We start from the raw sequence: 17112 nt of genomic DNA, 5'->3' as shown, positions 1-17112 counted from the left end.
TTTGGGACAATGCGCAGCTATTCGGTGAGTGACAGGCTGGTCTGTGCGAGCTGATGCAAAGGTATTCCAAAAAGATGTTCCCGGAGCTACTAATGCTGAAAGGCAACCCAAGTCTCGAAGAGGGCTGGCAAATTCAGACTAGTGTTGTGAAGCTGGGAGAAACAATCCAAGACATGTTGAAAAATGGGTCAAAGAACATCACAAGGTCTGTGAGAAACACTTAGCACAAGTGCTACGTGCATTGCAAAGGCGGTACAGATTATGCTACATGTGTAAGGGCCATTTAGACCAGAGTGCGCTTGAGGAGCACAAGCCAGCGTCGATACTGCAGCTGTTGCCACCGTTACGCCTTCAGCAGTGACATCGGCCAAAGATTGCAAGGAAGAATGGTGCTCCAACATCACCGTTCACCTGTCCTCACCCAACTTGCTTTTCTTTGCCGTCCCTTGTGGTTCAAGTTGTACAGGCAACTCTTGTGCTCATCGCTGCATGTTGCAACTCTTCCGCGGCTGCGATTATGGCAATAAAACCAGGCTGCACAAAAAGGGGCGTGGTTTCTCCACTGGAATGTTGGCTCCTGTTACAAAAGAAGGCAGAACGAGTTCTCGAATTCCACAATACCTGTCAGCCTGCCCACTATGGCCGTCCTCCTAGAGGAATGCAGAAAGCCTGTTACCATTACCTGGCTACACTTGATATGCCAATCCAGGGGCAGTAGTTCCCCCCCCCCCCCTCAAAAAAAAAAAGGTGGGAAGTGCAGCCTAACACTCCAGCTATAGCAAGTCAGACAGCAGTGCTTGCCCACTTGGTCCGCACTTTATGCTGGATAGTGTTGCATGGCACGACACAAATAAAAAAGTAGTTTGTGTACGGCTTCGTGTGCTAAGTTGACTGACACTACTTCCATTCAACGTGTATGCCAGATGACGTCACAAAGCTCACCAAATTACTTTATTTACTCCCACATTTTTGTACATTGTATGCCAGAGATGTGGTATCAGATGCAAAGGTTTTAATGCACACCATTCAGCATGACGGCACTCACGAGACAAAATTAGGGGGCGGTAATTACCTGCAGGCGCGACGGTGTCCCAAATCCACCCACTGAATGAATCTGGCATGCATGCACCGATTGGCCAGAAATCACATCAGAGCAACACGTCTCGGGATCAGACTCGACTTCCCGTCACCCAACAGTGAAATGGGAGATGGATGATGCTCAAGCCAGCTTCTCATAGTGATCCGCATAGAGGGTTTGAGATTTCCGCACCAAGAAGATAATAGCGTCGATAAAAACAGGGAAAAAGTCCGTTTGCACCTAAAATATGGTGATACACTAAGTTGCGCAAGGCTTGAACCGCAGTGAAGCTGGAGGATTTCTTTCTGTGTAAGCACTGAAGGACACACCACCACACATTGCATTGGGTTTGAAATTACTTGTTTACGTGTTCCGCCGTCGCTTTTCACTGTGGTAGTAGCATACCTCGGCAAAGTTGGCGCGGCTCACTCGAACTCACTCACAATTTCTTTTTTCGAATCACCACTCACTCAAACTCAGACTCAATGCTGAGCAGCACATCTGCGCTCACTCAAACTCAAACTCACATTGAGCGCAAAACTCAGAACTCACTCGGACTCAAAACTCAAAATATACTCAGAACTCAAAATATACTCAGAACTCAAAATGTACTCAAACTCAAAATGTAATCAAAACTCAAAATGTACTCAAACTCAAAATGTACTCAAACTCAATATGGACTCAAAACTCAAAATGCACTCAAACTCAAAGTGTACTCAAGCTCAAAATGGACTCAAAACTCAAAATGTACTCAAACTCAAAATGGACTCAAAACTCAAAATGGACTCAAAACTCAAAATGTACTCAAACACAAAGTGAACTCAAAACTCAAAATCTACTCAAATCTCAAAATGTACTCAAACTCAAAATGGACTCAAAACTCAAAATGGACTCAAAACTCAAAATGGACTCAAAACTCAAAATGTACTGAAACTCAAAATGGACTCAAAACTCAAAATGTACTCAAAACTAAAAATGAACTCAGAACTCAAAATGGGCTGAGAACTCAAAATAAATTGAGAATTCAAATGGCCTCAGAGATTGAGACAGTGAGAGAGTGTGAAAGTGAGAGTGTGAGAGTGTGAGTGAGTGAGAGAGAGTGTGTGAGTGAGAGTGTGAGTGTGTGATTGAGAGTGTGAGTGAGAGTATGAGTGTGCCTGTGAGTGAGAGTGAGTGAGAGTAAGAGTGTGAGTGTGAGATGGAGAGTGAGAGTGTGAGTGAGAGTGAGTGTGACTGAGAGTGGGAGTGAGAGTGTGAGTGAGAGTAAGGGTAAGAGTACGAGTAAGAGTGTGAGTGTTAGAGTGAGAGTGTGAGTGAGAGAGAGAGTGTGAGTGAGAGTGAGTGTGTGACTGAGAGTGAGAGTTAGAGTGTGGGTGTGAGTGAGAGTGAGAGTATGAGTGTGTCTGTGAGAGTGAGAATGAGAGTGAGAGCGTTAGTGAGAGTGAGAGTGTAAGTGAGAGTGTGAGTGTAAGTGAGAGTGTGTGAGTGAGAGTGCGAGTGTGAGTGAGTGAGAGTGTGAGAGAGTGACAGTATGAGAGTGTGAGTGAGAGTAAGATTGAGAGTGTGAGTGAGAGTATGACTATGAGTGTTAGTGTGAGTATGAGTGAGAGTGTGAGTGTAAGTGAGAGTGTGAGTGAGTGTGGGTGTGAGTGGAGTGAGAGTGTGAGTGAGAGTATGAGTGTGCCTGTGAGTGAGAGTGTGAGTGAGAGCGTTAGTGAGAGTGTGAGTGAGTGTGAGTGAGTGAGTGAGCGTGGGAGTGTGAGTGTGTCGCTGGCTTCCTGTGTCGTCCCCTCGGCTTCCTCGTTAAGGGCGGAATATCGGTTCTGCAGCGCGATCCTGAATTCTTCTACTTTACATCTTACTATTAGCTCATTTATCGGCTTCTTTCGTACTAGCTTGTTGCGGTCCCTCCTCAAATCTAGCCTAATTCGAGATCTTACCATACGGTGGTCACTACACCTTACCCTTCCGAGCACTTCCACATCCAGCACGACGCCAGGGTTATCGCATAATATGAAGTCTATTTCATTTTTGTGCTCCCCATTCGGGCTCCTCCAGGTCCACTTCCGACTCTCCCGTTTACAGAAGAAGGTATTCATTATGCGTAGGTTATTCCGTTCTGCAAACTCAACTAGTAGGTCCCCCCTGCTATTTCTACAGCCCAGACCATAGTTCCCAACTGCCTTGTCTCCAGTCTGATTCTTGCCTACTTTAGCATTGAAGTCCCCCATAACTACGGTATACTGTGTTTTTACTTTAGCCATTGCCGATTCCACATCTTCATAGAAGCGTTCCACTACTTGGTCGTCGTGGCTGGATGTGGGAGCGTAGCCCTGCACCACCTTGAGCTTGTACCTCTTATTGAGCCTAATTACAAGACCTGAATCTGAACCTGGCAACGTTTATCGCACGAACCTTATCTAGCGAAGCAAGTCTAGAGGTGTTGTTCGAGGAATTAGAGGGCATTAAATGGGATGTAATAGGGCTTAGCGAGGTTAGGAGGGCAGGCGAAGCCCTTACGGTGCTGAAAAATGGACACGTCCTATGTTATCGTGGTCTAGAAGACCGAAGAGAACTGGGAGTGGGATTTCTAGTCAATAAAAGTATAGCTGGCAACATAGACGAATACTATAGCATTAACGAAAGGGCAGCAGGTCTTGTAATTAGGTGAGTGTGTACCTTTTGCTATATACCTTTTGCTATATCCTCATAATTATAACCCGAAAGCATTTTTATATTTGTCCCACGTGATCCCCCTCGACGAGACCTTTAATTTGATACCCCACACACCCTAGCAGGGTCATATGGAATTCATACCAGTCAAAATAACCATGACTCTCATGACTGTAACCAGGACGCATTATTTAGGTGTCCGACGTGATTCCTTTACTGGAACCTTCAATTTGACGCCCCACATGCTTCAGCGGCCTCACCTTGAATTTAACCCCATCTATGATACATAATGACTATCTTATGATTCGAACTACGAAGCCTTTTTTTATTTGTACCACGTGATTCCCCTCGTCAAGACTGTAAATTTGATACCCTACACGCCCTAGCGGGGTCACTTCGAATTTTACCCTAATATAAGACTCGCCATGACAATCTAATGGTTATAACTAGGAAGCATTTTTGTATTTCTCCCGCGTGATTCCGCTCATCAAGACCATTAATTTGATACCCATCACATCTTAGCGGAATCAATTTGAAATTAAACCAATCAATGACTAACCATGACTATCTCATGATATAGCCCTACCACATTTTTGTCCCACGTGATTTCTTTTATCGGAACCTTTAATTTGATGCTCCGGACACCCAGTGGCATCATTGTGAATTTTAACCTAATTTATGACCCATTTTGACTATGTCATGATAATAATCAGGAAGCACGTGATTACCCTTATCGAGACCTTTAATTTGATACGCCACACGCCCTAGCGTCATGAACTTGAATTTTAACCGAATCTATGACTTACCATGACTACGTCATGATATATCCATAACTCATTTTCGTCCCGAATGATTCCCCACATCGAGACCTTGAATTTGATTCCCCACATGCTCTCGCAGCATCATTTTGAATTTTAACCCAATCTATGACTCATTATGACTGCCTGATGACTACAATGAGGAAGCATTTTTTTTATTTACCCGGCTTGATTCCGTTAATCCGGACCTTTCATTTGATACCTTACACGCCTTGGCCTCATCAGTTTCACTTTTCACCCAATCTAATGCGGTCATTATTCTGTCTTAAGGGACGCTGCCCAGTCAATTCAGCTAATTCATTTGAAACAGCAGAAAGGACAGCCCCGCCCCCATTTCCCCCCGGCTCTCACCTCTTCCTTTGTGACCCCTAGTATATCAAGCCGTTAACAGTAGCAGGCGAACAACAAGCAAGCAAGCACCGCAGTGTGCTTTCCCACCACCCTTTCCCACCCTCTTAGTGGATCCATCAGGAGGAAAAGTTAAGACAACCCTTGTTTATGACCTCACCAGTCAATTATCACTCACGCAACCAGCCGCGAAAATTAGGTATACAGCAAGTGCTTATGGCCATGAAAATTCAACAAGAAACTAAAAAAAATCAGACACCCCCTCCCTCCCAACCGATCATGCAGTTCGCGATTGGTGCCGTACCCGCAGGTAACCTGAATTCCGAGCCCATAGTGACGCATGAAACTTAACAGCCAACCATAGCTGCCTGCTAGGCTACTCATCTGTACTCAAACTCAAAATGGACTCAAAACTCCTATGTACTCAGAACTCAAAATGGACTCAAAACTCCTATGTACTCAGAACTCAAAATGGACTCAAAACTCCTATGTACTCAGAACTCAAAATGGACTCAAATTCAAAATGGACTCAGAACTCAAAATGGACTCAAACTCAAAGTGTACTCAGAACTCAAAATGGACTCAAACTCAAAATGCACTCAGAACTCAAAATGGACTCAAACTCAAAGTGTACTCAGAACTCAAAATGGACTCAAACTCAAAATGCACTCAGAACTCAAAATGGACTCAAACTCAAAATGTACTCAGAACTCAAAATGGACTCAAACTCAAAATGTACTCAGAACTCAAAATGTACTTAGAACTCAAAATGGACTCAGAACTCACTAGGTCTCAGGCGTACTCAAACTCAATCGAACTCAAACTCAGTCGGGATCACTCGGCTCAAACTCACTCAAGCTCAAACTCACCATGCCACACTAGCCTCGCGCTCACTCAAACTCTAACTCACGCGTGAGTTTGAGTCCAAATGAGTCTGAGTGAGTGGACTCATGAGTGAGTTCGCCGACCTCTGGGTAGTAGCAGTCATCGTCGTATCCATCTGTATCGTCGTCTTCCTCGGGCATGACTGGCAGGCCCGGATCGTTTAGTCTGCTGGCTTTTTGATTTCTCCCAAAGTGGAATGCACCAGCACGCGCTAGAAATGGCAACAACCGGCTTTGCGAACTGAGCGTCTGTAGCGCGACCTGTCTTGTGCTCCCCCCTTGTGGCACGGACGCGCGTAAACTGTTTTCTAGCTATTTTTGGCGAGCGCCACGTGCAAGCCTGGATGACGCCAGGTGCTCCTCACGAGGCGCGTGCTCACGTGTGTGGTAAATGGTGGGAGTGACTATAATTTTGGTTTCTTCAAGTTTGCGCTATTTTATCATTACGAATGTACTATACCAATGGGCCCAGTTCTGGACTTTTCCACACACAGGCCCCCCGTCTTGCTCGTTGCATCACCAGGATGCAGTGGGCTGGGAAGGAACAGAACGTGCAAACGTGCGGTACGCGTTTTCTTTGCATTGAGGTTGGCATTCCGCACCCATCCCGGACACCTCAAACTGGAGCGTCCCAGGCCTGCCTCCGTACACCGCAGTTCAAAGGCTTCACACCTGCAGTGGTTGTAACACCCTCGCTGGCCGGGCAGAACTTCATCTGCACCCACAGTTGGCCCATATGGCAACCGTGGTGCCAGGAAGACGTCGCCTTCACAACATTGGCGAACCAGTTGATCAGCTACCCACTGGTACCAGCTCCGAAACCTGGGCAAGTTGTGATGTGATGAAACGACAACCTCTCCCCAAGACGAAGGGGGGACGATAAGAAGTAGAACAAGCCACACTGCCTCTAGAAACTTGAAAGATTCCCTCCCTCTCATCGCGTGTACACTGCCACCTCTGTGGACAGATCAGTGTCCTCTACTGGATGCTACAAAGCCCAGGAAGACCTCACTGAACAACAGATTGCAGACACTAAAACTGCGGGCCTTGCTCAGAGCACCCGAACGCATTGAATCCCACTGGCAGCCACCCGACTAGAAGCACTGCGTGGGTTCACAAGACTGAAACGTGCCCCACTAGTCTAGCCGTTGCGGTACGCACCACTCAAGCCTCGTAAGACAAGCCCAAGCCTTCCACTGTCCAACTGTGTTGGAGAAACTTCTTGAGAGACCTGCCAATGCCCTCAACTGCGGCCACGGAGGAAGAATGCATATAGGAGGCAGACCGGATGCGTAATGCCCCACTGAAAACCAACGCAGGCTATGCAGCTTCGCAGCTGTGGTGGCGAGGGCACACCTGAAGGACGAAATGGCGGCGGCCACAATTCGCTCCGGGGCTGCGCAGTGGAGTGCCGATTGCGGCAGCCGTGCAGCTTCTTTTGCCGCGACAGATTTTGCTAGCCCGCCTGTATAATCCTTGCCTAACGCGTGAGCGAAAAATGGCCAAACAGCCACTCTCCTGTTGCTCTCTCCTACCCTTTCCCGCTCCGTAGCCTTCCTGCGTGCTTCCATGTCCGCCAGCCAGGTGCCGCTTCTCGGAAACTATGCAAAATAGTTGACAGTTTGTCTAGTGTTCCCCAGGCAGCGTCTGACGCCTTCGAGGCAAGCTTACTCTGTAGAAATGGGTGCAGTGTTCGCGACTCGCGAGCAGTGACGTAATGCGGGACGTCCACCGGCACGCGCCACATACCGGATGAGTGCCTGAACTAAGCGTCCCTACTGCCCCCATTGGAAGGCGGGCGACGCGTTAGGCAATGTTTGTACAAGCGGTGTTGGCTAGTCTAACTTTGGCCAAGCGCTTGTGATGTTGTCTGGCCTCCGAGGAAGCACCGTTTCCCCTGCCGTCTTGTTTTTGCTCCATGGCTGTGCCAGATGTGGCATTCCAGGGTCTGCCAAACACTGGGAATGCCCGTCCTACAGTGTGTCACAGGAATGCAAACTCGGGGAACTCGATACGCTGTGGCCGCAGTGCTACCAGGACTGGATCAACCCCAGCCGCTGTTGAACTAAAGGGAAAGAAGCTGCACTGGTGTCCCCTTCTCTTGTGGCATCTTTAAGTCACGCTCACCACTTCCCTAATTTATGTGAATTACCATTCCTTCTTTTTCACCCATTGTGTAGAACAGCCGCAGGCCAGCTTTATGTGCAATATATGCATTGTGTTGAGGTGTTGGGCTGTATGCCAAACCAGACTGGATCAGTGTGATGATGACTGGAGCAATGCGCTGGGCTGGTTTGGGGGTGTTGCTAACCGGCTTGGCTATGTGCCACGAGGCTCCGCCGAAAGCAAGGAGTGTGCTAGTGCAGCTGGCCTGAAGCGAGCGGACGACATCGACGCTCAGCTTCGCACAGGGCTAGCGTGCATCGCCAGCTATCCCTGTTTCTCCACAACGGTACGTCCACTGCAGCAAAACAGCAGCACAACTCCGACAGGGCAGGCGTTCCCGAGTGCTTTTGACGAAGGAGGGATGAGAGCAGCCAAATGCATGCTGGGTTGTGTCGTGTGCAGATGCAGAGCGTGACGCCTGGAGGGGCCTACTCGATGGCCTCCACGCAAAACACCAGGCCCTGCTGCCCACAGTGCGCGCACTCACGGTATGTCCCTCAGGGTGCAGAATCTTTTTGAAGGGGCCATCGAGACAACGTACAAGTCTGGTATATTAAAAGGACTGCCTTGTCCCATTAAAAGTTCCATGCTAATACACACTAGAGGGAAATCTCGCTTCAGCGAGCGTGCCGTTGTGCACCAAGCTGGCACGTTCCACTTGTCCTTGTCACGGCTCATGAACAAGCTGAAAAGTTGCCTCTGGCTGCAAAAAAGCAACCACGTAACTGTAAAAAGTTATTGAAATTTGTTTTGTTATTATAAAAATGAAGTCCCCAAAAATTTGTTCGACAACGATTATTTAGAAGCTTAAAAAAAATGTTACCCTTTTTTGAGAATTTCGGCTTCGCGACAAAAAAGAAGTCGTGGCTAACCAAGACAAGTAGGCGAGGAATGTCACCAACTGTAGTGGCAACGTTTACAATGGCCCGCGACTGCAGCGCCAGATTTTCCCTCTAGTATACAGGGTGCTTCACTTAACTTTAGCCAGAGTTTAAAAATATTTCGATGCACTCAAGACGACGCGACCAAATGCATGTTACTAACTTCTCAATGTAGTTTCTCATGCTATTTTTTGTATGCTCCTTTAATTAGATAATTATTCGATTTTAATTAGGCAACTTTTGAACCAACGAAGCTAGGCAAAAAAATCCCAATTAGAAAGTTGCAGAGCGGTATTCAAAACGTCAGCAAAACAACTTTCCGTCTTTTTATCCATTCTATTAAGAATTAGTGTTTTTCATCATGTTGAAGATGCCCGTGAAATAAAAAAAAAAATACCACGTGACGTGCGTGCTCGCGCGTCTTGATTGCAGTGCTCCCAAACATTGCGCACACGAACTGCCACGGGCGCACTGCCACTTAAAGGCCAACTGCACTCAAAATTTTGACCTCTTGAAAACCGTATTTTCATGTAGTCTGCTTAAAAAGAAAGCAACATGCAAAATACAACAGCTGAAATACACGTGTAGGTGCCGCAAGCGGCCAGCAAAAATCTGTGATTTCGAAACCGAAACCGAGGAGAGTACGGCCTTTGCAGTGACGTTGCAGCCGTCCAGCGAGCGGCCGGACGGTCACCAGCTCGGGAGAAAGTCTGCGCGCAAGCTCTACGCGCGCACCGGGCAGCAAATGGGTGAAGCGTACGCAGCAGAGCTCGACCGGTTCTCCAGCTGCGTGGCTGGCCAGAGGAAGAAGCCCCCGTCGGCTGGAACGTCACAGGCGTGTCATGGCTGTTTATGCGATCCTCCTTCGGCAGGTGCAGCGTGGTCTGCGGCGGAGCTTTTTTAAACGCTTCTGACTGAATAACGAGGCGTTTCACGGGGCTACCACTTGTGTCCCAGCTGATTTGGGGGTACTTAGTACGCATTAAAAATAAATTTGGTCGAGGTGAAATTTGAGTGCAGTGTGCCTTTAAAAGGCGACCAGGCAGATGACAAACCTGTTGATTCCGGCACGGCAAGTGATAAACACTCCGTCATGCTTATCGCTGGCGCGAAATGGCACTGCCAATGCCTACGTTGCTGCCTGTTGCCTGTTAAGCAGCAGTGCGCCTGTGGCAGCTGGCGCGCGGAACGTTTGGGAGCACTGCAGTCAAGACACACAAGCGAGCCTGTCACGTGGTATTTTTTTGTATTTCGCGGGCATCTTCAATACATTGAAAAACACTAATATACAGAACATGTTTATTCTGATGTTTTGAATACCGCTCTGCAACTTTCTAATTGGGATTTTTTGCCTAGCTTCAAAGGTTTGAAAGTTGGCTAATTAAAATGGACTAATTATCTAATTAAGCAATATTAGATACATAGTTGCATCGTCTTACAGTGCACCGAAATATTTTTAAACTCTGGAAAAATTAAGGTGAAACACCCTGTAAATATTAGTATGAAACTATATGCCTTGTCCCTCCAGCAATGATGCCAAATGCCATCGCAAACTTCAGACAAATAGCCCAGATATTAAGGAAGACGGGTGAAGCAGCAGTGGCGACAAACTCCCCAGCAATGTCTCATGATGTCACAGGATCTTGTTTGTGCAACTGGCAGCCACCAGGAAACAGCACTGGCAATCATAGTTCTGCTAAATCTTATCACACCAATGCTAACAGGCACTTAAAGGGACACTGAAGTGAATTTGTCAAGCTCCTGTTTTTGCTCGCACTGCGTAGACTGGCTCAAATTAGCACACTTTTCATCATTTATCCGGTTGACAAGTCGGTAATTATTTTACAAAGTGCGAAAGAATAAAAACTACCATGCGCGATTTGCGGCGGCCGCACCAACTAAAGGCTGTGACGACGGGAGGAGACGCACCGTGATTGGACGACGTCCAAGGTTCGCATTCAAACAAGTTTCAGTTTCGGTTCTGTAAAACAACATGCTCGACATCCGACGGCATCGTTTGATGGGCATTCTCTACATCTCAGTAATCGTTGTACCGCACCTCTGCCATGTTGTCAGCTGTAAAATGCATAAGGTAAGCCTCCCAGGACAGCTTGGAATCGTAGCAATCACTAGCCGAGGCCTACGCAGTGGATGAACACCCTCCGCGTCCCCGCAGACGCTCAAATGCCATGCACTTTTCCCCCATATTTGGAGCTTGCCTCACTCATGCCTGTATCGTAAAAAGCGTGTTTGCACCAGGCCAAGGGTCTGTTGATTCTGGCCTGTGCCCACTACTCGCAAGCAATTGGTGCTTATGGCAACAGCACGCCAACGAGAACTCGCTAGCGCGCCAGTGTCAGCCTGCGCACGTTCTGTGAATTAGTTCGTGGAGCAGTGAACGTTACGGCCCAAAAAAAGGTGAACTCGGTGTAGAAAACATCGGTCGAAAACGAAAAAGTCTACTTATTAAAAAAAAAAAAAAAAGAGCATGTATCCCCGGGGATTCGAACTCGTGACTTGCAAAATACTTGCAATTTCATACCTAGCGCTCCAGACCACTCGGCCACGGGCAAGCGCTGCTGACCTTGGAAATATAAGGTATATAACGTATAACCATTTTACACTTTTATTTAGTTTTAGCATTTCAAGTACCTTAGGTGACGATTTGTTATATAGCGCTCCTGCAGTAAGCGCCCCCAAGTTTCCACAATATTTCACGTCTAGCAATTGCATTTCTTAGATGGAAAAGCATTTGCAGATGCGTAGTCGTGCTGCTGACCGCTGTGCTTGTTCGCCCAGTGCAAAAAAGTGCTTCCTGCACCCTAGGTTTATGCAGTACAGTAAAAGTATCAATTGATTTTATTTCCTTAGTACCTATATTGACTTCGCTGACTCTTCTCCCGCCTTCAAGTGGCCTTAGATTTTCCTACTAGCATACCATTCAGCGAAGCATCGCATGTGCGCTTGTGTGGAGCGACCTTGACTTGGAGCTAGATACAGTGTACAAACTAACAAACTAAAGAAAGGCACATTCTTCCATTCACAAACGTGTCCTGGCTTCGTTTCAACTGAGCGAACGAATTGCGACGACCCATCAGCGGCCGGCGGGCGAAACGCTGGGCCGACTGACTCTGTCGGAAGGCCGGCGAGCCGTGCAGTAGCGCCGCAGCCAATTGCCAGCTCATCCCCTCCTGACGTCACACGAAAACGCCACAGAAAATGGGCGAGCGTAAAGAGAGGAGGACAGCATTTTCGAATTAGTTTTTCTACTAAATAAAATCGCGTAAACGCGCTCAGAGTGGTCGAAACAGGGCCTATGGACTCCGGACTACAATTTGCGCTCGTAATCCCACAATGTTTACAAATTACATCAGTGTCCCTTTAACACATTCATAATTTTTAGTGCACACCCATAATAACACCACTGTAGCACAACATTTAAAATTTTCCCAACCTTTCTTGCAATTTTTTTCGGCCGGAAAAACATTTTCCGTGGCTGGAATGGTGCCCTGTGGTGAGTTACCAAAGGCTAGTTCTTTCACATGGAATGAAGCTGTGTTTTGTCCACATGGCCTTCATAAATGCAGACACACTTCAAAGACATGCAGTGCTTCACGCAAAGTGACCATGTTGCAGAGTTGCCTATCGTGTTTTGTTGGTGACTGTACTGAAAATGCCCGGCTGAAGGCGTGAACTGGAGTGTTCTGGCCACCTTGAAAGAAGTGAGACGGGACACGGGTCACATTTCAGAAAGCGTTCATTAAAACTCCTCTGTGTTGAACACCCTGCACTCATGGTGGGCAAGGTGGATGTGGAAACATAAATACTCTAATAAGCGCACACAGAGCAGACTGCAGCCCCCACGCCGCTGGTTGGGAGATATTAAAAACAAAGGATGATGCTTCAAAAACAGCTCGACACAGGGGCTCTTCGATTCACAATCTCAGACTCACCACAGACTCCCCGAGAAGCAGTCCGGCATTCGATTTCCCCATGAATCCCTATGGCTTCGGGGAACCCGCGGACTATCCGCGGCGAGTCCGAGACTGTAACAGGGCGTGACCCAATGCCAAGGTCACGCAATTAAAATGAACGAACGATCATCTGTTTGCAAACAGTGTGTGTGCTTTCACCAACAGACTAAAACTACAGGGAACACTTTGAGGACAGGTGGGTGCTACCACAGGAGGGTGTAATAAGGTGAGAGCCCCTCATACCGACGGGGGTTATTGCCGTGCCAGCACGGTCCATTCACATCTTGCCTCCACGCAACCCTCGCTCAAATGCAACAACAAAATCAGCACAGTGCCACCACGCTCAGATCCAGGCGTATATCAAAAGGAAGGGGGAGCACTACAGATTGCTTCACAAACAAGGAGAGGGGTGGTGCAAGTCCGTCACAGCTGTCTCGTCCTTTCTCAACACGCACTGCACAATCACGCGCCACGACGCAGCTCGTGCGACAGCTGCTGCAGCCCTGCTGGGAAGGCCTGGTGCTGGGCGACCGGGCTCGGTGGAGCGGGGGCCGGCTGACGGCCGCGTTTCCGTCGGCCGGGTCCTCGCCGCGCAACGTCGCCCTGCTCCTGGTCGGCCCGCAGCCGCCGGCCTAGCCGCTGCCCGTGCTGCTGGCCTGGGCCATGTAGGCGTCCAGCTCGGCGTCCAGGTGGCTCCGGGTGCGCGCCATGTAGGCCTCGAGCTGCTGGTCCAGCTGCCGCCGATCCACCGGGTCCAGCTGGCCGTTGCTGGCGCCCACCACGCCGCCTGCGATTGCGATTCCGATTCCGAGGCCTGCGCATCGCACACACGCACCACCCAGGGGCGCCACTCAGCAGCCAGGCCATCATCAGGGGCGAGGGGCGGGAGCAAGATCCCCCCCTCCCATGTGCCACTGCATCGAGCACAAGTTGAGCACTAGGGCTCTCCAGTGATCACCATCGAAGTCACCACGGCCTTACCGAGGAACAATCCGGCATTCCTTTTTCTCGTGTATTTGTACAGCGTCCAGAATCTTGAGGCTACCTGCGGACTATCCATGGTGAGTCCGACACTGCAAATCCAAGAGCTTCCATGCCCTTAGAGTTGCACGCCCTTAGTTGGCGTTGCCTTTCTTGAAAAACTGCACTCGGGCAGAAGTGCGAGCTCAAAGTGGCGTCTGTTTCTGTGCGGTGCTGCAGGTTGAAAACCTCGCAGTTACGACTGTGTCACATCTTTGAAATGGACACGACTCCAAATTCTGCCCCAGGCCTCACTGAAAGTGCCCATTTCTCGGCATTAAAGGAATAATGACACGAGATTTTTGTGTTACGTTTTTTTTATCTTTTTCGCGGCTATAGGTGCGTACAACCCTGCCAAATTGCCAAACACGGCATAAATAACTACTTACAGCTCCGTTTATTCATGTCACTTTCGGTTTCAGTGAAGGAAACACCGAGGCAGCCACCATGACTTGACGTCACTGTTCTCGTCACACCCCAGCCAATGCCGGTCTGGGCGCGTGCGCACGAGAACGGTTTGATTGCCCATAGTTGCACGTGACCTCAGTCCCCGAAACTATGAGGTGATGCACAAGGTGGAAAAGCACGCACCCACAGCACGGCGGCCGCCTCGATACGTCACAGAAGCCCCGACGTCGGCCGTTTGGGTCGAAGCACAGATGACGTCATGAGCTTCTTCGATGGCGTGGATGAGTTTTCTCGTGCGCGCAAGGATTAAAATTTATTCGAAATATGTCCTACTAAACGGTTTAAACTTCCAGGGGTATCTCCACACACAAAGGAAGCTTCTCAAATACTTATCTGAGCTTTAATGTCACTGCTGTCACTCACTTGGCGAAATTCCGTTATGCGCAAGTGCCGACAACCATGACGGGCAGCTGTTCTTCTCCCGGGGTAAGGGAAGTGCTAACCTGACCGGCCACCATCTCTGCTTTCTAAGGCTGCAAACTTGTAGCGACACCAACCCAGTGTCTCGCTTGTATAGCAGACTCGTCCCCATATTCTGAATCCCTCCTCCACTTGATCCTCCAACCGAGCAGTTCCTTGAAAGCGAGTTTTAATTTCATACACCTATCTCCACTCGACGAGCCACTACAAGGTATTGTCTGTGCTGCCTTGAGAGAGCCCTCCAGTACTACTTTCAAGATGACTGCCTACACTCCTCTCGGATTGAGCTGTCTCCTCTCACTCGCCTCTTTTGCGGAGTTCACAGAGCATGCACTCTGCGTTGACAAGGGAGTTCATGAAGGTTTAAAGGATTTGTTGCGCGAGTGATGCGAGAGACACACGAGTGACACTTCGAGAGCGCGAGTGATGCGAGTCAATGAGCCGCACCGCTAGCTGCCTGTACTCGTTCGCACCCTGACCGGCTGTGACAACAGCGAATCGTGTCGCCCTTTCTCACTTATTGCACACCCATAGAACTTGCTGTGCGTTCGCATGCCGGATGCACTGACCAGCCGTGCCAAGAGCGTATCGTCTGGCGTAGGCCGCACTTGCATCTCACATGCTCGCAGAGTTGACCAAGAGACTGCTGCGGCTGCCGCAACCACGAAATCAGCCGCCGTGCAACTGCCGCATTCGCTCGCCAACGGCGCACCGCCTAGCGTCAACCGGTCCCGGGACTCTTTGTGTTTGCTCTTTTTGTCTTGGTAACTCAGAGCTCTATCATCTCGCATTTCGAAAACGCGTGAAAGCAAAACGCACGATGCACGAATTACGCTGCTCACTTGCGTGAGGCCGCACATAAATGAATATTTACATTCTGCATCAACGTGTGGAGTCTCTTGTGATCGCATTTTAAACTCACATGCACGCAGTACTTTTTTACAACTGTTCAAAAACACGCCACTTCAGCTGACGCAGCAGAGTGCCGCCAGAACCGGTCGCCACTGCGGCGAACTTCCGGATTTGATGTTAGAGACAGGACACGCATCGTAGCTAAGCAGAAAATAGAAAGGCTATACAGCTGTATTTTTCAGGCGTACTTTCATTTTTCGAATAAAAGTTTGCAACAACTTCGCCTCCAGATGCCTTTCACTCCCTCTCTGGAACTGCACTCTCAAGGGCCGCTCGAAATGGAGGATTTCCTTGGAGGATTGGCTTCATGAAATACGTTGAGCCCTCAAGTGTAGGCGTTGCCATTCGGTCGTGTGGAGGGATCACATTGATTGATTGATTGTAGGGTTTAACGCGCCGACGCAATGCAGGCGATGAGGCGTGCCGTAGTGGAGGGCTGCGGATTAATTTTGACCACCTGGGGATCTTTAACATGCGCCAAAATCTCATACACACGGGCGTTTTTGCTTTTTGCCTCCATCAGAAAAGTGGCCGCCGTGGCCAAGAATCGAACCCGCGACCTCATGCTCAGCCTTAGCCGCTGAGCCACCGCGGCCAGTGGGAGCACATTGGGTGGAGGAGGAACTGGGATCAGTCGTAACAGTCCGAGAGGGATCCTCACAGTGGTAGCAAGTGCTTGATTCTTGACATATTGCACTTGCTCACAGTCTCCCTTACATAACATTCCTGGCACCAACTGGGTTGCACTGACCGAGATTCCTCCATGCACAGGGTCACTAACATGCAGTGTCTGTGCGCTTTTGCCTCTGCAGGCACCTTCGGGCTTGGGGAAGAATGCACCAGTGGTAGCAGCGAGCTGTCAATTGGCCCCACGCTAGTGAGTTCCTGCAAATGACTGACGTCTCGAAAGCAACGAACAAATAAAAATCCTGTTATCTACATGTGCACTGCTTGTCATTGCATGGTTGGAGCAAAATTTCATCTCTTACAGACCCCAAGACAAAGACCATTCCCACCAGTATTTTAAAGGGCCCTGCAACGCTTCAAAAAAAAAAAAAAAAAAAAAAAAAGATCAGTGAGGCTTCATGTGGCGTCCCTAGATAAGGGTACAGAGTGTTGGCACTTTTTTCCCCTACTGCTCCGTGCCGCCGCCTGGATCACTGGTCAGTTCACATCGCGTGACATTTGTTTACACTGCGGCGATTCAAGGGAGCTGCCATTTTGTTGTTTATGCATTTTAGTCGGTCAACTGCGGCAGTCTTGGTTTGTCCTCCCCGCTCTGCGGCTGCGCGCGACTGACGTCGTTCCGAAAGCGAATCCAAGATGCCACGCGTCGCAGCATTTCAGCTGCAGAAGTGCGCCCAAAGATGCGCCATTTTGCTGAGTCCTCAGCAGTGTTGTTTGCAAATAACCTGGTTATCGACAAAATGGCCGCCACTGCTCACTTGCCCGTCTCAGTGATGGCACTCT

At 48.9% G+C, this 17112-nt stretch overlaps 1 protein-coding gene across 4 annotated transcripts in view; it reads left to right on the top strand.

Annotated features, from left to right (window-relative positions):
• LOC144179534 (methyltransferase-like protein 25B) overlaps positions 1 to 16888 on the top strand; it is a 42072-nt gene extending 25184 nt beyond the window's left edge. The window contains exons 9-10 of one of the 4 annotated variants that reach the window (XM_077707926.1): positions 8370 to 8455; positions 16455 to 16685. In XM_077707926.1, coding sequence (XP_077564052.1) covers positions 8370 to 8455; positions 16455 to 16520 — 152 coding nt within the window. In that variant the 3' untranslated portion in view covers positions 16521 to 16685. Of the gene's footprint in view, positions 1 to 8369; positions 8456 to 9504 lie in introns of all 4 variants that reach the window. The other 3 variants (XM_077707925.1, XM_077707927.1, XM_077707928.1) reach the window with 3 other exon arrangements.
• Positions 16889 to 17112: the final 224 nt, after the last annotated feature.

This window comes from Haemaphysalis longicornis, unplaced genomic scaffold (assembly GCF_048455015.1).
Source record: "Haemaphysalis longicornis isolate Haplotype H1 unplaced genomic scaffold, Haemaphysalis longicornis Haplotype H1 scaffold_4, whole genome shotgun sequence".
Classification (NCBI taxonomy): domain Eukaryota; kingdom Metazoa; phylum Arthropoda; class Arachnida; order Ixodida; family Ixodidae; genus Haemaphysalis; species Haemaphysalis longicornis.
This window is presented reverse-complemented; position numbering and strand designations above follow the sequence as displayed.